At 40.9% G+C, this 26,149-nt stretch overlaps 3 protein-coding genes and 1 long non-coding RNA gene across 4 annotated transcripts; all 4 read right to left on the reverse strand.

The window, feature by feature from the left end:
• Nucleotides 1–4,256: 4,256 nt before the first annotated feature.
• LOC111847348 (uncharacterized) lies at nt 4,257–8,849 on the reverse strand. Its single transcript, XM_023818435.2, has 5 exons — nt 7,862–8,849; nt 7,102–7,176; nt 6,320–6,367; nt 6,058–6,194; nt 4,257–5,758 (listed from the first exon to the last, which is right to left on the reverse strand). Exons 1-5 carry the CDS (start codon nt 7,923–7,925, stop codon nt 4,646–4,648), a joined length of 1,437 nt encoding a protein of 478 aa, XP_023674203.1. The 5' UTR covers nt 7,926–8,849; the 3' UTR covers nt 4,257–4,645.
• A 118-nt stretch (nt 8,850–8,967) lies between these two features.
• cops9 (COP9 signalosome subunit 9) lies at nt 8,968–11,404 on the reverse strand. Its single transcript, XM_023818437.2, has 3 exons — nt 11,234–11,404; nt 10,792–10,864; nt 8,968–9,398 (listed from the first exon to the last, which is right to left on the reverse strand). The coding sequence occupies exons 1-3, from the start codon at nt 11,327–11,329 to the stop codon at nt 9,361–9,363; spliced, it is 207 nt and encodes a 68-aa protein (XP_023674205.1). The 5' UTR covers nt 11,330–11,404; the 3' UTR covers nt 8,968–9,360.
• A 177-nt stretch (nt 11,405–11,581) lies between these two features.
• Nucleotides 11,582–13,864, reverse strand: otos (otospiralin). Its single transcript, XM_023818436.2, has 4 exons — nt 12,917–13,864; nt 12,759–12,820; nt 12,350–12,373; nt 11,582–11,971 (listed from the first exon to the last, which is right to left on the reverse strand). Exons 2-4 carry the CDS (start codon nt 12,817–12,819, stop codon nt 11,784–11,786), a joined length of 273 nt encoding a protein of 90 aa, XP_023674204.1. The 5' UTR covers nt 12,820; nt 12,917–13,864; the 3' UTR covers nt 11,582–11,783.
• Nucleotides 13,865–16,237: 2,373 nt separating this feature from the next.
• Nucleotides 16,238–17,676, reverse strand: LOC140581487 (uncharacterized). Its single transcript, XR_011984565.1, has 3 exons — nt 17,513–17,676; nt 16,636–16,905; nt 16,238–16,369 (listed from the first exon to the last, which is right to left on the reverse strand). It is a non-coding gene; the product is annotated as an uncharacterized lncRNA (long non-coding RNA).
• Between the last annotated feature and the right edge of the window lie 8,473 nt (nt 17,677–26,149).

Consider the following 26,149-nt stretch of genomic DNA (forward strand, 5'->3'; position numbering starts at 1 on the left):
CTATTTGGGTTACGCCCGAAATAGGAATCCATGTAACGTGATCCGCTATGCGCCACCATGAAGAGATGCAGGAAGATCACACCCTGGGCCCAGCGCTGGTCTCCATGTGGCACAACACGCTTCCACACCATCTGACGTGAGCTCCCCAGGGATGGTATGGAAATCCCAAGCTTGGAAAGGGTATCTGTCAACACCTTCCGGCTAAGACTAATATTTCTAGAATTTCCTATGCCTGCATCTTTGGATTTATTGAGTCTAGGATTACGGTGAAACACAGCCACGGATGTCACAAAATTACAAGAATGTCTCACTGCGACCTGCGGCAAAGCGTGTTTGGACGTCCAACCCGGTCTCCCATACGTCACCTCACGAGCCTGTCAATCCTGCTGTATGTTCAGAAAATACTTTGCGGTGGCTGATTTATGCCAGTATATGGACAGTACCACAGTAGCATCGCTCACTAGCTAATATCTTGCCTCCATGAACCTGGGAACCCATACGAAGCCGGCAGAGCAGACCACTGAGTGGGTATCAGCAAAAAGTTCTAACCTAGTTATAGTTTGGTAGTTAATTGGCTAGAAAGTTAGCTACTGATGGAAATGTGTAACTAACAGCAAAACAGCTACATACAACCACACGTATCCTGCAGCAGAATCTTTGTGTATTTATTGAGAGACATTAGTGCGTCTAGCAGAAACCCTGACAACAAAATAACAAATTGCTCTAGAATTGTACTGGGATACAGACTAAAGATGTTTTTCTTGCCGACATAAGTTAGCTGGGTTGGATGCGGACCGAGGAGGAGCTGCAAACCCGCCTTCACACGGGTCGCAGCGAGAAGGTTATTGTATATACTGTATATACCATTGCAGTTTCCAATTATTATGGTAGGTGGCAGCAAATCAAAGATTTACAATGTAGTTCATCCATCCACCCATTTTCTGTAACTGCTCATACAGTGAGGTCCCTTAGTTAAAATTAATATTGCCTTATAAACTTTATTAAATGATACAAAATCGAAACATTTTTCTTATGCATTTAAAACTATTTATAGTAACATATCCACCTCACACAGTTTTAATTTTCTAGTATGTATAATTACAAAAATTCATATTTAATTATTCCAGAAATTATTACATTCTCTTGTCATCTAACATTGTAATCTGTTTTAAGTGATTGTTTTTGCTAAGTATGCTTTTGCAAACAATTGATTTTAATACCTAAAACGGAAGGGTTACAATGTTTGATATTGCTTTTGTTGTTTTTTATTCATATTTGTTTATTTTTGTTTCATGTAAGTACCTTACACATTTGGTGTAAATTATGGGCCATTGTTGTGCTGTTTCTGGCATTGGGATAACCTTGGACTATACATTGTCATCCCTTTACGAACAATTATGTGTGAATGTTGTTTTACGTAATAAAAGTGATGCAGTAATAATTCAATTCATCCTTAGCAAAAACAAAGCAATTCAAAAGCAGATTTTTCTTTTTATTAGGAATCAAATAACAGAGAAAAACAATATACACTGTATTAACAAAGTACTGGGACATACCACACCATCATTGATTTCAGGTGTTTCATTCAGACCCATTGCCACAGGTGTATAAAATCAAGCACCTTGCCATGCAGTCAGGTTTATAAACATTTGTGAAGGACTAGATCATTCTGAAGAGCTCAGTGAATTAAAGCGTGGTACTGTCATAGGATGGTACCTTTTAAGTCAGTTCGTGAAATTTCTTTCCTGCTAGTTATTCCACGGTTATTGCTAAGTGGAAACGTTTAGGAACAACAGAAACTCAGGCACAAAGTGGCAGACCATGTAAAGTAACAGAGCGGAGTCACCGAGTGTGATTCCCGTAGTGTGTCTGCATTGCTTGGTACTTCATCTTATACACCTGTGGCAATGGGTCTGAATGAAACTGAATTCCGTGTTTACGAGGTGTGTCCCAGTACGTTTGTCCATATAACGCAGATATAGCTATACAAATGTGGTATAATAACACGGAGGAAACGCCTCACCTAATAATTAAGCTAATTAAACGAATCAAAAAGCTGTTCCCCGACCAGTTAATCAAGCTTAATTTATAAACTTGCTCACACCTGTTGCTACCCTCAATCTGTATATGTAGTCTGCAATTTACAAATAACGATTTACAAATTCTTATATAACCTATGTGTCCCTCACTGGCTGCATCTCCTGTTAGCTTTATATATAATTTATTGATTTTCGTGTTGGCGGCTCCTATTGACTAACACCGGATTTATTTGTAGCTTATCTGAAACTGCTACTGGGAGTTATCGCGACTTGGCGGGGGGGGGGGAATAAATATGTATAGGAGTTCACAGGTCTGCACAAATCCACCGGCTTCCTAAGCTGTGAGGGACGGACAGAATTTACGAGGCGACGTCTGTAATTACCAGATCCCCTCATATGCTCGCACATGCACACGGGGAAAGGTGATCATTAGCGCCAGAGCTTTAAAGCTTGGCTGCGGGCTCCCAGTGGCGCGAGCTGCCCTCATGGCCGAAGGCGGCAGATAAATCGTACCAGTGGTGCTCGCTCTTGCAGAGTCTTTTTTTCCTTTAACTCCGCGTTCCAGTATTTTACTGGTGGCATTTTTTACATTTACAAGATTTTTTTTAAACCTGCATTCTAATTATTATCTTTGGGGGGGGGGTTGAGTCTCCGCAATGGTTCCACGTACAGTATGTGGAGTTTGCATGTTCTCCTCATGCTGTCCTGGGGTTTCCTCCAGCTACTCCGGTTTCCCCCCACAGTCCAAAACATGCTGAGGGTAACTGGAGTTACCAAATTGCCCGTAGGTGTGCATATGTGAGTGTACCCTGTGATGTGTTGGTGCGCCATCCTGGGTTGTTCCCCCCCCCCCTTGCAGCCATACGCTCCAGACCCCCCATGACCCTGAATAGGATAAGTGGTTACAGGAAAGGGATGGATATTATCTACGGTAATATTGTTTGAGTCACACATTTTCCGTTAATGCGGAAATATAATCCCCATAACACATATTTACATATTTGTTCTGACCGACATTTTCTATATTTGTGCACATTTATGTCGATAGAAATGCATCCCTTACGATTATTACATTTTTGGACCTTCACTCTAAGTACCAAACCATCCATTTTTACTCTTTTGTGCATGTGCTTCTGGAATGCCCTGAATGGGAGCTTGTGTTCTCTGGTTAGGAGTATGTTACGTTAACCACATGCATTTCATCATCGGGCACGGGAGCGAGGCATCAGGCACAAAAAGGGGCGGACGACCCACTGGCGGCTCCGAGAATTAAAAAAACGGGGTTTATTAAACAAAACAGACCCTGACACATTCTTGTTTCAACTTTATTCTTTTTGCGAGACTATGTGTATGTTTCCAGTGTGCTTTAAACAGCTCAGTGTAGAGAAATGTGTAAATCTGTTTCAGCTTGCTAGTTTGCAGTTGTGCGTGTGCATGCATGGGCGTATGTTTAGTTAGCCTGGCCTCTGCATATACATACAGATGTAAGTATACAGGCTCTTCCTGTGTATACAGTGCAGTGCTGTACTCCCGTGTGTGTGTGTGTGGTATAGGCCGTTCCCCTGTGTGGAAGACGCTCCCTGCTGCCTGCCCCATTTCAGCCTACTCTGCTCAAGTTTCCCCCCAGGAAGGGAGGAAGGGGGGGGAGGGGTCAGTCTTTCCTGAGCTGCTCTGTATGAGAGTCTGTACCACACAGACAGACCTAGACTTTTCATTTTTACCTAACTAGCTTATCCAAAGACTTTTCATTAGGGTTAAAGATTAGAACCTTCTGGAAGAGTGCAACTGCAGACTTTTAACCTCCATGTTGCGTTGATCCAGTGAGCTGCTTTGGTCGAGCTCAGATGCTGTGGTGCTTTTCTGTTATCTCAGTCTTTGGTATCTGTTTATCTTCATTGGTACACCATGATTATTTATGCTGAATAAATCAAATATGTCTAATTTATCCTGTCTTGTGAAATGACCTTCAAAGAATGGACCTGGTGCTTTAGGAATCGCAGTTAACATCACTATGGTCCAGGAGGATGACAAGGCGAACCAGTGGTGGTCCGCTGACTCCCGAAAGCAGGCTCAGGAACTGCCTTTCGCTGGGTACAGCTCAGCTTGCGGCTGGCCGGCAGTGCTGCAGATGCCGGAATGATCTGGACGTTTTTATAAATAGGCAGGAAAAAGATTTCTGTTTCTACAGTTCTTTATTTTGAACATTTAAAGGGAAAATTATCACATTTCAAACTGACACATGATTTTGAGGTACAGATGGATAAAGGATCAATTTTAAGAAAACAATCATGGAATTAATACCCAACATAACAGAAGTTAAAAAAATAAGCTGATTGAACCCAATTTAAGTGTCACCCATTGTATTTAAAACACTAAATTATGGGAATAATAAATGGTAAAATTTCAGGGCAATGTGAAGATTTCACGCATACATCTGTCTGACATTTTGTGTGAGTGCTTACAAAGGCATAATGAGGGAATTCAGGGAAACATTGTTTCAACCATTGTATGCATGTGGAGTCACACAGAAGATCACTTATTTCCCCTGATGTCTTGTTCTGCTCCTGGAATAAAGATTAATGAAAGCATGTGACCCGTATCTGGTGTTACTGGTGAGCGTTCTCCTTCAGGAACTCTTTGAAGGATTGGGTGAGGTGCTGGTCTGATTTGGGTTCCCCGTGTCCACCCTGGAATGGGTCATCGCTTTGGGCCTCCTGCTTGGTCTCTCCATGGTCAGGTTCATCCTTCTGCATGGCTTTGCTGTCAGATCTGGGCTGGTACCGGCGCAGGCGGCAGTTGTAGTCGTACTCGGGGTCGCAGTCGGGGTGAGGCTCCATCACGTCGCCGGCGGATCTGCCGCCTGCGACGAGGTTGGCGGGCTGGGGCGGCTTCCTGCAGTTCGGGTCGTAGGGGTGGCAGCCGGGCTCGGCGCCCAGCGGGTAGCACTCCTTGTCGTAGAACAGGTAGCAATCGTAGCCCTCCTTCGTCTTCCCCCTGGTGCCCGGCCGGTGCCATGGCTGCTGGAGCTGGCCCATCCAGCCAAGGGCGGCAGGGGCGGTGAGAAGACAGTATGGGTCGTACCTAGGGTCACAGGTCATGCTGGAGGCGGGGCTTCCATCCCCAGGGTTCCTGGCCGGCTGGGACGGAGGTGGGAGGCAGAAAGGGTCGCGGTCAGGATCGCACGTCGGGTACAGGTGGTACAACCCAGATGGCGACTGACTGTAGGACAGGAATGGACTGGCGACTGGTGTGTAACCATAGGCGGCACGCAGGTGGTAATGCAGACACTCGACGTCGGAGGGGTTACAGATACGCAGCAGCTCCTCCTGCTGCTGGGCGGTGAGGTAGGGGTGGAGGACCGGAGAGGAGTAGTAGCCGGCAGGAGCTTTGGCAGACAGCGGGAACGCAGGCATGTAGAGCGGCAGTGGCGTTTTGGCTCCGGCTGCCGGCTCCGGGTTTATGGCCTTCGGGGTCGTGCCGCCGAACAGGCAGTAAGGATCGAGATACGGGTCACATGCCCCGAGCGGAGCCACCCAGGGCATCACCATCTGGGCTGTGGGTTTGCTGGTGTGCTCCCGGACGCAGTCGGGGTCGTCCGATTCGGAGCAGGCTCTGTAGATCGCCCTCAGGTGCTGCAGGTAGTGGCCGAAAGAGCGACCCCCCTCCACACGGTGCTGGTTCTGCAGGTAGAGCTGGTAAAGGCGGTCAAAGTCCTGTACCTGGGAGGGTGGAGGGTGCAGCATGAGATGAACAATATGCAGCACTGATGGTAGCTTGAAAATCACCCCCCAGCAGAGGTGGAGATTCTCAACTGGTTGGTTGAAACAAAATCTTGGTCTGGATTTCTACTCTCTGGACCTGAAATCTTCACCCTTGCCCACTAGGATGTCATGGGGAAATAAACGGAGATCGACAGATCTTGATCAACTGAAGCTCCCATATTCTATAACCTTAGTATTCTATAACACAATGTACTAGAGTGCTATTGAAGTTATAGTCTGGACAGAGGTGGACTCACTCCCTGTTGATTCCCGGTATCCATGAAGAATTTGTACCAAGTCCAGAAGTCTGGGCTGTTGGCACTCCTCCTGCTGCGAAGGGGATTCCCTGACACGGCTTTCCTGGAGGCCTGTCCCTCACTGGCTGCATCTCCAGCTACGAGCCGCAGGAGAAAAATCTGCATGTACTTCAAAGTCTTGTACTGGTTCATTGCAACAGGTTAAAAAGTATCGCCTTGCAGCAACAAAAAGCCCGAAGGCCAGGAAACAGGCCATATTTACCATGTCCATCCCTCAGATGCTTCCCGACCGGACCAGCCCAGAGGGTCTCTACAAAGACACCAATAAATCGCGGGGGGGAGGGGGGTCACAGTCATCAGTAACCGTATGCCATATGTTTTAAGATGAGGAAAATCCCTTACCTGGCTAATTGCCTCCTACAGCAAATTAATCTTCAAGCACTACATTAAAAAGCTTTGAACATGCGGGGGTGTATGTGTATATATATATGATGACCTGCTGGGGGGGGGGGGGGACCCATAAAAGTACAAAGCGTGGGCAAGACGCCAAACAGCAGGCTTATTTCCTGCTTTTCTAGACAGCTTGAGCTTAAACCTAGAAGTTTATGATATAACAGAAGGAGAGGCTGAAAATAGTTTCCATGGTAACGATAGTGGTAAAAGTACCTTGGTTTGTAATGGAGAACAATGGTACCAAAGAGTCTTTACTGTTAATAGTTACATGTGCTTTGCCATATAAGGCGTGTGGCTGCTTCTCAGTTATTTTTTAAATGGTGAAAACTTATGCTTTAAAACACAAAGATGAGATAATCATTTTCCATTATTTGTGCTGTTTTTTATTTAACTAGAAATTAAGAAATTCCCATTTACAAATCAGCCAGCAAATTGTTGGCCAGTGGTTTTGCTTAAGAAGGTGGGAAAGACAGCCAGCACGACTGCTGTATAATCATCTAATGACACATGAATTGCTTGCTTGTTGTTTGTTCAGATCCTTCAGTTACATATTTGTTCAGAGATTCTTCGACTGCAAACGATTGTTTTCACCTGGTAACAGGGAGGTAGCGAGCAGCACTCCAGTGATGACAATCAGTCTTGATTTTTCCATTTTCAACTTTCCTGCTTACAGCGACAATAAAAAAACTAAAATAAAAAACTAGATTTCACAAATGAATAGGCATGGATGCTCTGCAGGACAGCGAGTCGGCTAACCTGGAGAAGACTGTGAGGCGCTCTCCTTTCAGCACCAAGCAAGCTCTGAGGCAGCGAGCCCTCAGTCTCTATCACGACACACGCTATCAACACTGGCTAACAGTCTGGCATCCAGAGTTGTTATCAGACACGACAAATGCTTAACCGAAGGAATAAGTTCTAAAACCCTGAATCAACGTTTTCTGTTTCAGTCGACATCTGATTGTATATATGGGGAACATGTGCACTCTTAATTTTAAGAATTTTATGCTTTATTGTTTGAATTGACAAAGAAAACAAATATCATTTCTTCATAGCCTCCACTTAAGTCTTTAACCACATCTAATTCCTGCAATTTCTGTGATTATCTGGGAAATGTTTTTTTTTTTGTACTGAACTGTACTGTCTATCTTGTTTTTTGTTGGTTGCCTGTTGAAAAACATTTGAAATTAATCAGTTAGAAACCGTTTTTTTTTTTGTTTTTTTTACTGAAATTCAAACCAATAAATGAAGGGGAATATCTGAAGTCTTTGGACATTTCTCATGCATTTAACTTTTTGTAAACAACATAGAACCTCCATCGCAGCAAAAGACAAGTATTAAATACTACACTTACCTCTGCAGGAGACTAAGTTGGACCAGTTGAACTCAAGCTGGGCAGGGAGTGTGGTGGGTCCCATCAACTTGGCCCAACCACTGAGACTACTGGGTTGTGAGTTTGGAGGCCAGCATTTTTAAACAGCAGCTTGATCATTAAAAACAAAAGGTGTATCACATGGTAGTAGCACTGGGATTGGTTTTGTACAGCCAGCAGCCTGGCCAATGGGGCTTCAGGGATTTAGGAAGCTATACCTCTGATTGGAAGAGTTGTGTGGACGTCATAGGAGTGCGTGGGATAGAGAAATCATTAAAGTGGTCTTTAAAAGGTGATAAATCATGTGCCACGTTTGACACGGAGCTGGAAGCTGGAAGAATAGTGCCACATAAGCAGTTTAATGTCAGACACAGAAGCTCCAGGAGGGACCCAACAGGCCTTGCTGGCTTGTATAAACATGGACACTCAACCAAAATGGCTTTTGGGCAAGTTTTGACAAAGTCACCCCGGTAACATTGATGGTAGTAATTCAGCGAGGACGAGTCTACAAGGTTCTGATGTACTTCATTCAACGGCCACATCAGCTGTGGATAAAACCAAATAAAAACTATTTCGGCACCTATGTGTGACAATGAAGTCACAGTTGACCGTTCTTCATTTTGCCAACTATGCCATCAGATAATCAAGCAATTAACTAAAACCATTTATCAAACTGATCTTGGATCTGTGGTGTTGTGAGCAGTTTCCAGTTGTTTAAAGACTAATGCTAAACCTCAACTAACAAAGTTTATTCACTATGAGTGAAAATATTTCAGTTAAGCTGCAAGCAATGCTTGAAGTATTTCAGATCCAAGGAGCTGAAGCTCTTTAAAGACTGTCCACTGTATGCTGCCAGTCCTCTAGGCTGACTGCTTCTCCGGTCTTTTGGAAAGTGGAGATTCGTTCTTAAAACAACTTTTGTGGCTGGTCACTTTCTCACAGATTTGCATATCAACCATGAGATTCTTCCTTAAGTATCTTTCTTCCTTGCCAAGATTTCACATCAATGGACGTGTCTGCCATCCCATTTCTTATGTAGCAAAACCGTTTCAGGTGGGAATGTACAAATCATGCATCAGTTTCTGTGGTATGATTAGGATGGAACGTTTATTTGTGACTCCATATTCTATTAATATCCTTATTAAGATGCCATGTCAGAATTAATTCATCATTATCACTGAGGATATTATTACACTCAAAATAGACCAGGAACAGGTGTTCTGAATCCCAGAGCAAACCTACAATCTTCACTAGAAGCTGCATTAGACACGAACATGACCCAGTGCCGTAATTTTAACATAGAGCGCACTGCCAAATGTTTGGCATTCTAAGAATTTGGGAACATCTGGCACCAGCTGGAAACCTTTACAGAATTTATTAACAACATAAAACAGTCTGCCCAACTCAACGAATAAAGTCCATTTTCTAGAGCAAGAGGTCCATCCTATAACAGAAACTCCACGGGGATAACAAGGAGAGAATCACTGGATGTCGTCGTCATCAAAAAGGTCTTCAAAATCTGTAGGGTGAAGTAAAAACACAAATTAATAGTTACACAGACAGCATTGACAACATGGCTCTTGACCGAACATTCAGCATCATAGCGATCATGATCTGACTGCATACTGTTACATGCAAAATCTATTAGCAATCCTGTTTATCGCCCCTCCACCTCCCGCGTGACCCTCATGGAAAAGCAGCCATTCGCCGGCACAACATATGTTTTCAAGTGTGGGCTTGAGGGGAATGGATGCAGGAGCCCTAAACCGGGAGCCGCACTGTGCTGCAGCCTAACCAGGCCCCATAAAACAGCATGCAGTCCTAACTACAGTTCCTCCTGCACTCTAATAGCCTGTTACTTTATACTGTAAAAAACATTACGTGTGTTTTGGGGGTTCACCCCCGGGGGTTGGGGGGTGGGGTGGGGAGAGGCACTGCTGTGGGGAAAGAAAAAAAATCTATAAATCTATAGCTAGTGCCATCTTAGTAATACACCTCAAAAATGTAGATTCCTGGATGAGAATATGATTGTAACAAACATAAGATGGTCAAAAATCTTTAATTTTATTCATTGTGCATGATACCCTTGACAGGATGAAACAGGCTATGCATGGCATCAAACAAGCAGTGTAAAATGGTGCAAAAATGCAAATAGAATTGGAATAATTGACTTTAGCAACACTGCAGTTCTAAGAGGCCCCAAAACATTGCAGCCACGCTCACTAACGTCGTGCAGAATGTTCAGAGAACCATAATCAAAAGGCTTAAATCGGCCTGGGTTCTGAGAAGATTTTAAATGTAAACGACTGCAGGAAAGGTATGTCACCTTACACTCCACTGGATAAAACGGCTACAGGCAAACAAATTCTGTTACAGCGCCAGCGGTCAGCTGCAAGTCTGTTACACTTACTGTGAGAAACGTCTTTTGAATTGTAAGGGTTTTTACCCTAGACACCTTACATTTTTTCCTTGATTGACAAGGTGAGGTGAAGGAGGTGGAAGAATTTCAGTGGAAACAGCTCAAAGGAAAAGAGGAAAAGAACTTGCTAATGGACGAAACAAACATCCACTTTTAACCCAATATGGAAAATTCTATTTTGTCCAGGTATTCCTTAGAATTTTTTATTTTTTTTTACTCTTTTCCATGTAAATATTATCATTGTATGGTGGCATAGCCAGTGACATCGGTTCCAGTTGAATGTTATGAAAGATTTATATAATAGAAACAGCAATGAATGGTGTTACATTTAAGTTACTTTCGCATTGTAGTTATGTTTAAATACCAATTTCATTATGAACTAACTTTATATTTTTACCGAAAGAACTCATTTTTTTCCGAAAAGTTTTTAGTAAAAGTAAATGTATCCTAAATGAATATACAGTACAGCAGATTAACCCGACATAAAACCCACCGTTAAAGAAGTCCGCGTGAACCGCTTTCTCGTTGGCAGCTAAATCCATTAGCAATCCTGTACTCCCCCCTGCCTGTGAAACAAAAAAGCTTTGGCTTTAAACTGTAAAATGACAAGAAAGGTAAAATACGCCCATTCCTTTACAATCGCACCCCTACTATGTACCTTTTAAGTACTAAGTACATAAGTGAGCAGTACGGACACCAACGCCGTAACCTCAGCGTAAACACAATTATTAAGGTTCGTAAGCAGCTATAATACTATACCTCAAGCAGTGACTTTCAGGTGCGATTACTTCATTATAAAAATCCCACTTACATACGTATCTTTGACCAGTAGTTAGCTACCTACGCCAAATCGGGGCAGTTACATGCAATTATTCCAGAAAAGACACAACAGGGATTCGAAAGTTTTTACATTAACGTTTCAAGCAATGTAAGACCTCATCGAGATCCACGTAAGGTCCGGCGCCTTCGGGAAACATCTCGTCCACTGCAGGCTTCATCACGGTGGAGTTTGACTGATCCTTAAGCGGCATAAGTAAATGTACAATTCCGTCTCACACGACCAGCAATCGGCCACGATCCGTACTTCCGGTGGGGCTACACGAAAATATATCCGATACCGCCACAAAGCGGAACCAATAATATCCAGGTTATTTTACAAGTAAAACGGATAGGACGTTTTTGTGTGTTTGGCATCGGAGTTCTCTTTGCTAATGAAAATGTTTATATAAATTATTACCATACAAGCATAATTTAGTAATATCATGGACAAACGACACGCAAAGTTCTTGAATTATTTTGAAATTTATTCTAGGCGAGCACACATACTAAAATGACCTTACTCGATTAACTGCTTAAAATGAATACAGGATTATATTTAATTTTTGGCTCATTTCTAGCACTATGCACATCAACTAATAACTAAGCATTTATATTTTGTGAACTAATGTTAACGTTAGCATCTAGAGAGCTTCACTTCATGTTATTCTAATGTTCGTGCCCTTCACGAACTCCGTAGCCGAGGGTATCTCCAAAATGCTGGTGGGCGAAGAAAGCCCTCGCCATCTCATTTATTTGGTTGTAGGCCCCCAGGCTGCGAAAATGCTCCACGTATCTCCAGAAGTCCGTGGTGGAGTAGGGCCAGTAGGGCACCGCTGCTGGCTCCTCATAGGGAACTGTGTGAAAAAGCAGAGCAAAGCCACTTCACAGTGCAGCATGGTTACACCTGGCTATTGTTATTAAGATAATCAATCTTATATGCATGGTTCTCTTAACCTGAGAAAATGGAAAAGAGGATTTATAAATGCACAGAAAAAATCAAGGCCTATTATTTCTGTTGTTGCTGGTGACGTCCTTTTGTGACATTAGGTTTACATAAGAAGGTTACATCTAAAGTATCTTAAATTTATGTTTTTAACATGAGTATAACTTTAAATAATTTAACTCTTAAACTATTTAAATACCATTTTTGTGTTGTTTGTATGACCATGCAGATTTATATATTTAATCAAACTGTTTACGGTTGTTTTCCTGCACAGAATGATTATATTTACCGTCTTCTGGAATTACTCTGGCACCTACGAGAGACAGGAGAGGAATCTTAAAAATGTAGACCTTACAAAGGACTGATTCAGAGGTAGATGAAGTTCCACCCAGCAGACACCCAGGAATGAATGAAAAAATATTAACTCATAAATGCCTTGACTAGGCCAGTCTGTATTAAGTCTTAAAGTGATATTTAAAAGATAAACATTGTACCAATTGCAATTATCTGATTTCCAGATAAAGACAAATAAATAAACCACTATTGAATCACTACGTATAAAAGCAAATAAAGATATATTTATATATTATACATAACTTAATAATGCAAAATATTTTTCTTTAAATTTATATATAATTACACACATCTACACTGTATGCTCTAAATCTAAACACAAATGTAAAAGATAGGTGACTTACTGCCAAACTGACTGAGAGAGCAACAGATGAGAAATATCCCCCAAAAGCAAACACACTTCATCCTAAAAGAAACATGCACATACATGCAGATATGAACCAGGCGTGTTGCAGCTAACAAAATAGTTTTTAAATAGAGTAACTGCCTTTGGTGGAGTTACCTGTCCTACTGCCTTCTGGTGGTGAGAGCAGAGTCACAGTCTGAGCTGAATGAACTCTACTGTGTCAGAGCCGATGTTTAAACTGGGCCCAAAATGACAGACAGAACCAGGCGATTTCACTTCATACACACCCACCCTGATTCCACAGACAGGTTTATATCAGATTCACTTACACTTTACTTGCATACATACAGCCAAGGAACAGCTTAATATTTTTTATGCTCATGTTAATGTTGTGGTTTGTTTGATAGTTATTTAAACAGAGTTTTTATATTTTAATAAACTTTGACATGAAGGTTAATTTAACATTGCGTTAAGCTTAAATCAGATGTCATGGCAAAAAGAATAAATGTCTGACCCCACTCAAAATATCAAAACGACCATGTAACCTTTCCCTCTATCAGAGACAAATCATTCAAAACAACTAAGCTGAGAAATTAGAGAATATACAAGATATTTAATTTAACCTAACATTTGTTGACTTTATTGATGAAAATGCAGGTGGCAAGCAATTCCATTGCATACTGCAGTGAGGAAGAGGAAGTGCCAAGATGGAAAAAACAAAGTTAAAGAGCAGAAACACATATACACTCTTACCTGTGCTAATGAGAGAACCACTGAAATGATGTCAGCAGGTCCTTTTGTGCCAGGGCTGAAATGCAGTGGAAACGGGTTTTTGGGGATTAAGTTCATTTTCATGGCAAAGAGGGACTTTGCAATTAATTTGAAATTCATCTGATCACTCATCGTAACATTCTGGAGTTTATGCAAATTGCCATCATAAAAACTGAGGCAACTTTGTGAAAAACAACATTTGTGTCAATCTCAAAACTTTTGGCCACGGCTGTACGCATCAACATCTTAGGTTTGTGGTTTTCTTCAGTACATTGCTATATAGTTTCCTGTACAAATGACAATTCTGCATTTAAAGATTTAAATTTTTTAGCTTGTTTAAATATGAAACATTACTGAATCATTTAACAGAAGGTTTTGTCTCAGTTGTTCACTACATAACTACAAAGCCATCACAAAACTTGAGTATGCATTTATTTCTTGAACAGTTTAATGAAGTTTATGTCCTTTCATCAACAGGGTAAAGATGGCATTAGATAAAGTGGAGACCTGCTGTAACCCAGACTGTACTCTGTGGTCATTGGGGCCCAGTGTTATTACAGCATGCAGGTTTCAGGTCTGCACAAAGGGAACGGAAATCATTCTAACTTACACTCTTATGGCTTTTTGTTAGTATTGGTGATTCTTTCTTGAGAGAGATCATCGTGTGTTGATGGTTGTGGTGTTTACTATAACATGCATTTTATATGCAGAATGCAGGTCTACAGAACCACTGTCACAACCCTGAGCTCACAAAAGTATCATATGCAGAACCACTTAACTTTCCACTTCACCTGAGAAAAGGCATTCAAATCTACCCACTGAGCTGAGAAATGTGAGAACATTCGGCACTTATTTCAGTTGCAATATCACAGATTACTGATTTGACACAAAATGACATTTATATTTTTTTATTACAAAATCGTATAAAAACAAATCAAAAATTAGAATTAACATATAAACATAAAAAAATACAAAAATCCAGCATCACATCCTTAAACAGGACAATGAGGCAGTCAGCATATGATATGGAGAAACTGAACGGCCCAAGACTGGTAAATCCTTGAGCAAGACCCTCAATCCCCAGCTCCCTGGGCGCCGCTACAGGTGGCTGCCCTTCGCGGACAGCTTGCTCTACAAAGAGCAAGCTGAGGGAGGCGTAAAAACAATTTCCCCACGGGGATCAATAAAGTATCTATTAAAGCAGTTAAATACAGCTGTTCAAGTAATATATTTAACAAATAATGGGATAAACATGGAAAAAATAAAAAAATAAGACGGCTGTGACTCAAAGGCGGTGGAGGAAACAGCTTTCAGCATGTTAATGAGCCCTCAGCCACAGCAGAAAGGTGTCTGAAGATGTGTAGAAGGAACGATGACGGACTGTAAAGATGAGAAAACACTGAAATGTATGGAAGTAGCACCAATATTCTGCTTTATTGATGATGGAGAAGTTAGGGTTAATATGCTACTGGCACCGTTGAATGTTGGTGTTGGCGAAGAATTTTAATACAGTGGTACCTTGGAACACAAACTTAATTAGTTCTTGAAGGTGAGTTGTGATTTGGTTTAGTTTCAAGTAGCATTTCCCCATAAAAATTAATCCGTTCCAGTCCTCCAAATAATTGCCTCTTTAACCTTATCTGCCTACCTAACTATTGATAAAAAGCATTAACAATCAATATAAAACTAATGGAAAAGTGGAAAACCAACAAGTTTTAAAATCAGTCATCACAACAATGACCATGCCTTTGGGAAGCCCAGAGAGGAGACGGAACATTCTGGAGGAATGTTATCTGCATGGATGCCAGGGGTCGACATGGACCTAATGGCATCTAATGATATCATAACAACAACAACAATTTTTTGTATAGCGCATTATCACAACATTACATCGTCTCAAGGCGCTTTACAGCATCCCCACCCAAAGCCCCCTGTGAGTAAGCCATAGGCGACAGTGGCAAGGAAAAACTCCCCAGAAGGAAGAGACCTTGGGAGGGACCAGACTCAAAGGGGGAGCCCATCCTCCAGGGGCCGGCAGGGAGAGTCAAATACAGTAAATTTTGAGACACAAACGGGGAGCAGGGGGGAGATGGCAAGCCGGTGCCAACGCTCCCTCCAATCGCCAGGCAGCCAGAAGGCAGGGAGCGGGTCATACAAGGAAGATGACACAGGCAGAACGGCGAGCTGGATGCAGGGATGTCATTGGTAGTGGCGACGTCACATGTAGCAGGGTGTGCTGGACATCTTGATAGATTGAGGGCTCCAGGCAGCACCCCCCAGGAGAAGTAGGGGAAATGAAATATGCAATTAGTCAAAGTAGGGGAGACTATAGGCAGTGCTAACAGTTACGTGAGTGCAATATGAAGTGCAATGTGCAAGCTCCGACAGATATGGCTATGGCAGCATAAGTAGGAGGGAGAGGCATCCAGTGACCCCCAGCCTTGTGCCCCATGCTGCCTGGGATAACATACAGCCCCCCATGTCCCTGTACTGGGTAAGCGGTAAGAAGATGGATGGTCCTCGTCTTCCTCTCCTGTAGATCAGCCCTGGAGTTCTATTGCAGGAGGTGCTAAGAGACCTCCATCTCTACCAGGCTCAGCTGGACCTGCAGACAATGTTTATATAAACCAAACATTCTCAGTAAACTTATAAATAAGGTATATTAAAGTAAATGATCGGTAAAATAAATGATCGATTTGTTCTGTTTTAGTTCTATGTAATAATTACCCATATTTTGTTGTCTGTTGCTTCTCTTCCTCCATCTTTGTATGCAGATCACAGCTCCAGTAAGAACTACTACTGATATTACTGCACACAGGGTCATGGTCCGATTTCGACCTGTGATAATAAAATGGGTATGAATGTGACTAAGACCTTCTGACTGAAACTGTAACACTCAGAGCATATTTGTATGAAGAATTTCACAGATTGCATTGCCACATTTTTGTTGTCTTTTTTCACCATCTCAGAAGAATAATTATAATATGAAGCTCTTGGGAAAGGGATTTAAATCAATATAATCTTAGTTTCCACTTCTGAAGGACTGTCTATCACTATACACTATTAGATAAAGACACACTCTGGAACATACATTTAGACGTTACCTGCTGGCTGTGTGGTGCATAATTTCAGCTCCAAAGGGTCACTGGTCTCATTGCTGAACTCGTTCTGAGCCGTACATGTATAATATAAGGAGCTCGGTGCATCAGAGGGGGCTATTTCAACAACAGGACCGAGATGCACTAAGCAGCTCTCTCCACAAGGGGGCGCAGTTTCCCAGCTGTACTCCACATTGGTCCCCTGACTGCTGCTGCAGGCCAGAGTGACGTTACTGCCCAGACACTCAGCAGTGATACTGGGTTTAGACACTGGCTCTGTAGTGAGAAACAGATACAGATAAAGGCCATTATTCCACCATTACAGCCTCGCACTGGAGAGGGTGCCCAGCCTCAGATACCTGCGTGTCCATGTCACAGAGGCTCTGACACAGGCAGTGCACACCAGCGCCACTGTCAAAAAAGCACATCAACCTTAGGATGCTAAAGACGTTCAGACTGGGTCTCAAGATATTCAAGGTACCATCAGAACCAGCCTGATTGGGAACATCAGCCTGATTTGGGAGCCACACCAGGCCTGGCAGAGGAGTCCTGTGTAGGCTATGTGATCCCTAAACAGCCCCCTGTTCTCTCTGCTGCGGACAGGGATGCACTAAGACTAACACTGAGGGACTCAAGCTGTCCAAATACGAAACAAGAACTTCTCCTGACAAACTGTAAATACAGAAAATACAGTCACTGATATTTGTCTTTTTTGTTATTACACATTATATACAAATATTTCCTTTTGAGCACATTCCAGGAAAAAACATTTCACTACACACATGTACATATAGAAAACACAGACTAAGTTTAAGCAAAATAATTTGTGACATATAAAACTTGACACTTGATTGAAGCTTGGAACTTGAGTGTGCATACTCACCAAAAACCTGTATAAGAAACCTTCTGTATTGCCCCTTTTTTCCTGTATGATAATCTACATATACGTCATAAAAACCTGAATCTGAAAGCTGTAAGTTTTCCAGCTGTATCAGGTTTTCCAGAATCTTCACTCTTCCCTTGTAGTTTACATTTATAAATGTGGGTGACTGATGTTCCCATGTAATAATCAACACACTGAAGTTAAATATCAACTCTGCCCTGTAGCTTTGGTTCCCATCCGGTATGAAGGGAAACTGGAAGCTCCCTCCCACTGTAACGTTAGTGACGGAAGGAGCAGATTCTGTCGGCTGTCCCTGGCTCCCCCAGCACAGATACACTGCAGGACAGACAGGTCAGTTACTCACATACTGAGTCTGAAGCTGCTGAGAACATAAATATTTTATTTTTAAACATCTGCCAACAGCACATCATAATATTTAATAGTGAAACAATAGTACAATGACAAAATCTTAATATAAGGTTACTATTAATATTAAGTTACCTAATAGTTGAAGGCAGCTCTTTCCTCCATGCTGATACTCTGAGGTCTGGATTCTCATCTCTCATTTTATGGGGGAGAGAAAAGAGCTACAACAAATAACAATAAAGAAGATCATTGTTTACATCAAAACAGCGGATTTATTCCAGAATAATAAGGGTGTGATACTCGGGCTGTAACGAACATCCGAACTCTCGGGAATTCACGTATCACGCTTAAATTCGGGTATATTCAGTCGTAGTGTTCATTTGTAATTATAATTGATCTATTCATTATTCTGGATCTTCACAAATTATTTTGCTTAAACTTAGTCCGTGTTTTCTATCCCAAATATATAAATGTACGAAACCGAAAGTAAACTATGTCTGTCAGTCATTTTAATTTATTTATTATGAAATTACTATCAGAGGTAATCATTAAATTTACCATTTCTTAAACAGATTAATCATGTTTTTGTCAAGGTTTATTTAAATGAAAATTTGAAGACCATTATCAAGTTAGATCCAGATTGCTATACAAAAAACCTTTAATTCCATCACTGTGTTCAGTAGTAAGACTTCAGCACATGTTATTTGGATGCCTGATGTTTATGCTTTTATACCACAGATGTAATTTTTACCAGACTTGTTTTACTTTTCAGTAGCTATTATAGTAAACTCTCTTGTTGCAGAGCTAATTTGTTGCACAACTGACTGGTTTAATTTATTTCTAATATCACCATCAGTCGTTCAAAAAGGCATTTCTACTGTCAAACAAATGTGTTGACATGGAACACGTCATTATTTGAACTTTAATTACCAAATCTTACATAAATTAAATATGAAGGCTAATAACATTATTTGGAACTTGTTATATTTTGGGACTAGACCAACTTGATCAACTGTATATAAATGATACGCTAATGATGCACAACGGTCGTCTGTAAACTTACGAAAAACCTTTACAAAACTCCCCTGCTAATTACATATCCAAAGTACAGAAATATTTTGGGGTTTCTGTAAAAGATCAGTTCCATGTTGTTTGTGAAACGTGCCTTAAGGAGCTTAAATATAGTGAAATATAGAGGAACCACAAACTTATTAAAACTGAAGAACTTTAATCATGAGAAGGACATCAGTAGTGAACTAATGCAGCTGTAAACTGTTGATAAGTGACATTAATGAATTGAAACACTGAAGAAAAAAGACATTCAGTATTCTGTTGGTAATTCTGAACATTTCCAAATAATAGAGCAAAGTATTAAATACAAGTTTTTACTATTTTATGTCTCACGGACCGGTTCAGGTATTGTGGTATTGTATTGTGATCCATCTTGCCCAAGGCCTGGTGATGCACAACCCTGTGTGATGCCCAGTCAGAGTGTGTGTATTCATATGGAAGGATAGTACAAATAAACATTTGTATGGGTAGGTTTGTCCAAACTGATACTGTATATTTGTTTAAGATTTGTACTTAAGTAGTACAACGGTCTGTGTTTGTTGCTGCATCTTTTCTAGGTTCCATGCTCCAGGGATCCAGTGCCAGGTTTTATGCACCTAGTTAGTCACCGGTTTTGTTGGTTTTCGCCTGGGTCACTCCTGAAGCTCACATTGGTGTTGCTGAACTTTACTGCTTTGCAGGTTTGGTTATATGCGTCCCCTTATTTGATTTTGTCCCCTTTCCTTTCTTCCCATACCTGATACGTAACCAACCCTAGACTGGGCCGTAACACCCTCCAGTAAAGTGCCACCGAAGATGAGTTTATCGGAGTCTCATTTATTCTGTAAAGTGCGACCTTTCTCCCTTTAATTACCCGAGTCTCACTACGAGGCTGTGGTTAGTTTCTTAATTATTCGTATAGCTACCATAGAATGAATAAAATGTTTAAGCTGTACACAAGCGTAGCACGTATATTTCACAAATGACCCTTTAATTACATTTTAAACGTTCTACTCATACGCTTTGTATTTTGAAAATGCCTTAAATTATAAACAGTGACGCGAAGACTCCCATCTACGGAAGCTGCAGATAAGAATCGAAAGTCAACCTCGTGTCTCGCCCGCCACCCGAATTGGATTAAATAAATAAAGGTGCTAAATAATTATTACCATTTCCTTCGTGAAATGAAATGCTGTAAACATTTATGGAGCCTTCGGTTTAGCATACACAGTGCTCTGTACAGGATTCTATAGAAATAGCATCCATTATTTAAGGGACCGCGGATGCTGCGAATAAGAAACTTCAGCTTCCCGCGTCACCTGCCGTCCAAAGACGTACAATTAATTCGGGTAAACCGGTGCATTTTTACTACATACATATAACAAAAATATTATGTGTTCATCGTTCTACAGTATGTCTACCTGGGGCAAACACCATGTTAATCCCAAATCGCTGGGTTATTATTCTTCAAACTGCATGTCGTTTTGAACAAAGCGTCTGCTAAATATATTAATGTACCAGGCTATAAGGTAACGGATCACATATTTTAACTCTGTTCTCCACGATCAATGAACTGAATGCGATTCTGATTTAGAAATATCCATTCAAACTACTTCGTCAGAAGCAGTCAGCCATTCATATCATACTACTAGTTCGGCCGGTAGACCTAATACTCAAATTCATACCATAATTAATATTAAATTGTTAGGTACGCTAAATATATAAGGGACTAGCAAAAAACTTATATAACGATCCATACATAAATGCGAGTATTCATGCCACTTACTGGTGCTGTGTTTCATGGAATCCAAATCCACGTTTTATGAATAAACTTCCTTATTCGAATGTTCGCGCTTATGTATGATTGGCTGCAGTTTTTGTCCCTCCCTATTCCTGTTTCGGGGTTTTCGTAGAGAGGCAGAATTTGACATCCAACTCGCCCCTTTCGTTGCGCCAAAAGCCACGGTCATGTCTAATACTCGCTGAAATGAAGAATTATAGCGCCCGTTATGTCAGTAAGTTAAAAAAATCTTTATTTTGTGTATCAGTATAATTCCAGAGCTTTTTATTTTGTTGTCAATGTTTCTGCTAGATAAACTGATGTCCCTCAATAAATAGACAAAGATTCTACAGTGGGACACGTGTGGTTGTATGTAGTTTTACTGCTAGCTATGCGTTTCCATCACTTAGCTGACGATCTAGCCAACTAACTACCAAATTATAACTAGGTAAAGAACTTCTTGCTGATGATATAGTTTAAGCATAGTTAACAAAACTTAAAGACTGTGTGTCACCAAATACAGCTGTGGCCAAAAGTTTTGAGAATGACAACAAGTATTGGTTTTCACAAAGTTTGCTGCTTCGATGTCTGTAGATCTTTTTGTCAGATGTTTCTATGATATACTGAAGTATAATTACAAGCATTTCATAAGTGTCAAAGGATTTTATTGACAATTACTTTAAGTTTATGCAAAGTGTCAATATTTGCAGTGTTGGCCTTTCTTTTTCATGACCTCTGCATGCTGTCAATCAACTTCTGGGCCAAATCCTGACTGATGGCAGACTATTGTTGCATAATCAATGCTTGGAGTTTGTCAGAATTTATGGGTTTTTGTTTGTCCACCCATCTCTTGAGGATTGACCACAAGTTCTCAATGGGATTAAAGTCTGGGAAGTTTCCTGGTCATGGACCCAAAATGTCGACGTTTTGTTCCCTGAGTCACTTAATTATCACTTTGGCCTTATGCCTGGTGCCCCATCATGCTGGAATATGCATTGTTCATCACCAAGATCTTCTTGGATGGTTGGGAGAAGTTGCTCTCTGAGGATGTTTTGGTACTATACTTTATTCATGGCTGTGTTTTAGGCAAAATTGTGAGTGAGCCTACACCCTTGGCTGAGAAGCTGCCCCACACATGAATGGCCTCAGGATGCTTTACTGTTGGCATGACACAGGACTGATGGTAGCGCTCATCTTTTCTTCTCTGGACAATCCTTTTTCCGATTGCCCCAATCAAATCAGAAAGGGGATTCATCCGAGAAAATGACTTTACCCCAGTCCTCAGCAGTCCAATCCCTGTACCTTTTGCAGAATATGTCTGTCCCTGATGTTGTTCTTGGAGAGAAGTGGCTTCTTTGCTGCCCTTCCTGACACCAGGCCATCCTCCACAAGTCTTCACCTCACTGTGCATGCAGATGCTCTCACACCTGCCTGCTGCCATTCCTGAGCGAGCTCTGCACTGGTGGTGCCCCGATCCCGCAGCTGAATCAACTTTAGGAGACGGTCCTGGCGCTTGCTGGACTTTCTTGGGTGTCCTGAGGCAACTTTGTGAACCAACATTTGTGTCATTCTCAAAACCTTTGGCACACAAACCTAAGATGTTGATTTCTTCAGTAATAATAAAGTAGGACGTACATACATTGCTATATAGTTTCCTGTACAGAAGATGACAAATGCTTTAAATGCAGAATCATTTTTATCTTGTTTAAAGATCTATGACTAAATGTGAAACGTTGCTGATTCATTTAGCAACAGGGTTTGTCACAATCGTTCACTGCATAACTATGAAGCCATTACAAAACCTATGAACATGCATTTATTTCTTGTACATTTATATGAAGTTTATGTCCTTTGATCAACAGGGCAAAGATGGCATTAGATAAAGTGGAGACCTGCTGTAACCCAAACTGTACTTTTTGGTCATTGGGGCCCAGTGTTATTACAGCATGCAGGTTTCAGGTCTGCACAAAGGGAACGGAAATCATTCTAACTTTCACTCTTTTTGTTAGTATTGGTGATTCTTTCTCTAGAGAGATCATCATGTGTTGATGGTCATGGTGTTTTCTATAACATGAATTTCATATGCAGAAAGCAGGTCCACAGAACCACTGTCACGACCCTGAGCTCACAAAATGCATCATATGCACAACTACTTAACTTTCCATTTCACCTGAGAAAAGTCATTCAAAACTACCCACTGAGCTGAGAAATGTGAGAACATTTGACACTTATTTCAGGTGCAATATCACAGATTACTGATTTGACACAAAATGACATTTTAATCTTTTTATTACAAAATCGTATAAAAACAAATCTTGTTTAAAATTAACATATAAACATGAAAAATACTGGACCTGCAGAGAACATTTACACAAACAAAACGTTCTCAGTAAACTTAAAAACAAAGTATATTAAAGTAAATCACTGGTAAATTATACATTTGTTGTTTTAGTTCTATGTAATAATTACCAATATTTTGTTATCTTGTCCTTCTCTTCCTCCATATTTGTATGCAGATCACAGCTCCAGTAAGAAGTACTACTGATATTACTGTATACAGGGTCATGGTCCGATTTCGACCTGTGATAATAAAATGGGTATGAATGTGACTAAGACATTCTGACTGAAACTGTAACACATATTTGTATGAAGGAAAAAAATTCCTACTCCTTGGAAGAGTTCAGTGTGTGAATTGGTTTCCTTCAGTTGTTGGATGACACTCAACATTATGATTTACATATTTTGAAATCAGTTTTATGCTTCATTTATGTCCAGAGAAGAACAGTGTTCCCTCTAAAAGGCACAAGTATTCTACAGATTTCATTTTTGTCAAAATAGGATTTTTGCACCAATTTCACAGATTGCCTTGCCACATTTTTATCTTTCTTTCACCATCTCAGAAGAATAATCATATGGTGAAGCTCTCGGGAAAGGGATTTAAATAAATAAAATCTTGGTTTCCACTTCTGAAGGACTGTCTATCACTATACACTATTAGATAAAGACACACCCTTTAACATACATTTAGACGTTACCTGTTGGCTGTGTGGAGCATAATTTCAGCTCCAAAGGGTCACTGGTCTCATTGCTGAACTCGTTCTGAGCCGTACATGTATAATATAAGGAGCTCGGTGCATCAGAGGGGGCTATTTCAACAACAGGACCGACATGCACTAAGCAGCTCTCTCCACAAGGGGGTGCAGTTTCCCAGCTGTACTCCACATCGGTCCCCTGACTGCTGCTGCAGGCCAGAGTGACGTTACTGCCCAGACACTCAGCAGTGATACTGGGTTTAGACACTGGTTCTGTAGTGAGAGAAACAGATACCATTATTCCACCATTACAGCCTCGCACTGGAGAGGGTGCCCAGCCTCAGATACCTGTGTGTCCATATCACAGAGGCCCTGACTACTGGCCTCAAGATACTCAAGGTACTGTACCATCAGAACCAGCCTGATTGGGAACATCAGCCTGATTTGGGAGCCACACCAGGCCTGGCAGAGGAGCCCTGTATAGGCTATGTGATCCCTAAACAGCCCCCTGTTCTCTCTGCTGCGGACAGGGATGCACTAAGACTAACACTGAGGGACTCAGACCAAGTTTCTACCCTCAAACTGTCCGAATAACAAACAAGAACTTCTCCTGACATAAACTGTAAATACAAAAAATACAGTCACTGATGTTTGTCGTTTTTTGTTGTTATTCATTATATATATATATATAATAATGTATATCTTTGCATTGTACATACTCACCAAAAACCTGTAGATAGAACCTTTTGGATTGTCGCTTGGTTTCTGTACAGGAATCTACATATAGGCCATAAAAACCTGAATCTGAAAGCTGTAAGTTATCCAGCTGAATCAGCTGGTTTTCCAGAATCTTCACTCTTCCCTTGTAGTTTTCCTTTATAAATGGGGGTGACTGATGTTCCCATGTAATAATCAACACAGTGAAGTTAAACATCAACTCTGCTGTGTATCTTTGGTTCCCATCAGCTGTGAAGGGAAACTGGAAGCTCCCTCCCACTGTAACGTTAGTGACGGAAGGAGCAGATTCTGTCGGCTGTCCCTGGCTTCCCCAGCACAGATACACTGCAGGACAGACAGGTCAGTTACTCACATACTGAGTCTGAAGCTGCTGAGAACATAAAGATTTTATCTTTAAACATCTGCCAATGGCACATCGTAATATTTAATAGTGAAACAATAGTACAATGACAAAATCTTAATATAACGTTACTATTAATATAAAGTTACCTAATAGTAGAAGGCAGATCTTTCCTCCATGCTGATACACTGAGGTCTGGATTCTCATCCCCTTTATGGGGGAGAGAAAAGAGCTACAACAAAGAACAATAAAGAAGAACATTGTTTACATCAAAACAGCGGTTTTATTCCAGAATAATAAGGGTGTGAATCTAGGGCTGTAACAAACATCTGAAATCACGCATAAAATTCAAGCATATTCAGTCCCCAAAATATCACAGTGTTCATGTATAATTATAATTTACCTATTAATTATTCTGGACCTTCAGAAATTATTTTGCTTAAACTTAGTCCGTAATTCTACCCCAAATATATAAATGTACGAAACCGAAAGTAAACTGTCTGTCAGTCATTTTAATTTAATTTATTTATTATGAAACTACTATCAGAGGTCATCATTAAATCTGATAATTTATCATTTCTTAAACAGATTAATCATGTTTATGTCATGATTTATTTAAATGAAAATTTGAAGACCATTAATAAGACAATCGATACTTTTATTGATCCCCGTGGGGAAATTGTCTTTACGCCTCCCTCAACTTGCTCTTTGTAAGCTGTCCGCGAAGGGCAGCCACCTGTAGCAGCGCCTAGGGAGCTGGGGGTTAAGGGTCTTGCTCAAGCTGCCTTCAGATTGCTATATGGGAAATCTTTGTTAATTCTATCACTGTGTTCAGTAATAAGACTTCAGCACATATTATTTGGATGCCTGATGTTTATACTTTTGTACCACAGATGTAATTTTTACCAGATTTGTTTTATTTTTCACCAGCTATTATTATAGCAAACTCTCTTGTTGCTGAGCTTATGTGTTGCACAACTAACTAGTTTTATGTTTTCCGAATATCACCATCAGTTGTTCGAAAACGGTAACTCATGAAGAGCCATTTCTACTGTCAAACAAATGTGTTGACATAAAGTTCAAATGATGACGTGTCCTAATTGCCAAATCTCACATAAATTAAATACGAAGGTTAACATTATTCGGAACTTCTTATACTTTGGGGCTAGACCAGCTTGATCAACTTCAGTGTTTCCCCTAGGTTTACAGATTTTTTTGAGGGGGGGGGGGGGGGGCACACCGAAACGATTTATGGTGTTCATGTGTTTCTTTTAATGGCAGCAGTAAAAAAAAATCAGATATTTTTGTCTGCTTTTCTATGGAAGAGGATT

Source organism: Paramormyrops kingsleyae, chromosome 21, assembly GCF_048594095.1.
Source record: "Paramormyrops kingsleyae isolate MSU_618 chromosome 21, PKINGS_0.4, whole genome shotgun sequence".
Classification (NCBI taxonomy): Eukaryota; Metazoa; Chordata; class Actinopteri; order Osteoglossiformes; family Mormyridae; genus Paramormyrops; species Paramormyrops kingsleyae.

Bases quoted from the DNA above. Each gene is read 5' to 3' on its own strand.
- LOC111847348 (XM_023818435.2), bottom strand. From the start codon at position 7,925: ATGGGACCCACCACACTCCCTGCCCAGCTTGAGTTCAACTGGTCCAAC. The intron at 7,177-7,861 runs GTAAGTGTAGTA...TGTCGCTGTAAG, and splicing joins CAACTTAGTCTCCTGCAGAG to CAGGAAAGTTGAAAATGGAA. The intron at 5,759-6,057 runs GTGAGTCCACCT...CCACCCTCCCAG, and splicing joins ATACCGGGAATCAACAGGGA to GTACAGGACTTTGACCGCCT.
- cops9 (XM_023818437.2), bottom strand. From the start codon at position 11,329: ATGCCGCTTAAGGATCAGTCAAACTCCACCGTGATGAAGCCTGCAGTG. The intron at 10,865-11,233 runs GTCTTACATTGC...TTTGTTTCACAG, and splicing joins CTTACGTGGATCTCGATGAG to GCAGGGGGGAGTACAGGATT. The intron at 9,399-10,791 runs GTGGGTTTTATG...TTCACCCTACAG, and splicing joins TCACGCGGACTTCTTTAACG to ATTTTGAAGACCTTTTTGAT.
- otos (XM_023818436.2), bottom strand. From the start codon at position 12,819: ATGAAGTGTGTTTGCTTTTGGGGGATATTTCTCATCTGTTGCTCTCTC. The intron at 12,374-12,758 runs GTAAGTCACCTA...TGTCTCTCGTAG, and splicing joins CTCTCTCAGTCAGTTTGGCA to GTGCCAGAGTAATTCCAGAA. The intron at 11,972-12,349 runs GTAAATATAATC...TTTTTCACACAG, and splicing joins CAGAGTAATTCCAGAAGACG to TTCCCTATGAGGAGCCAGCA.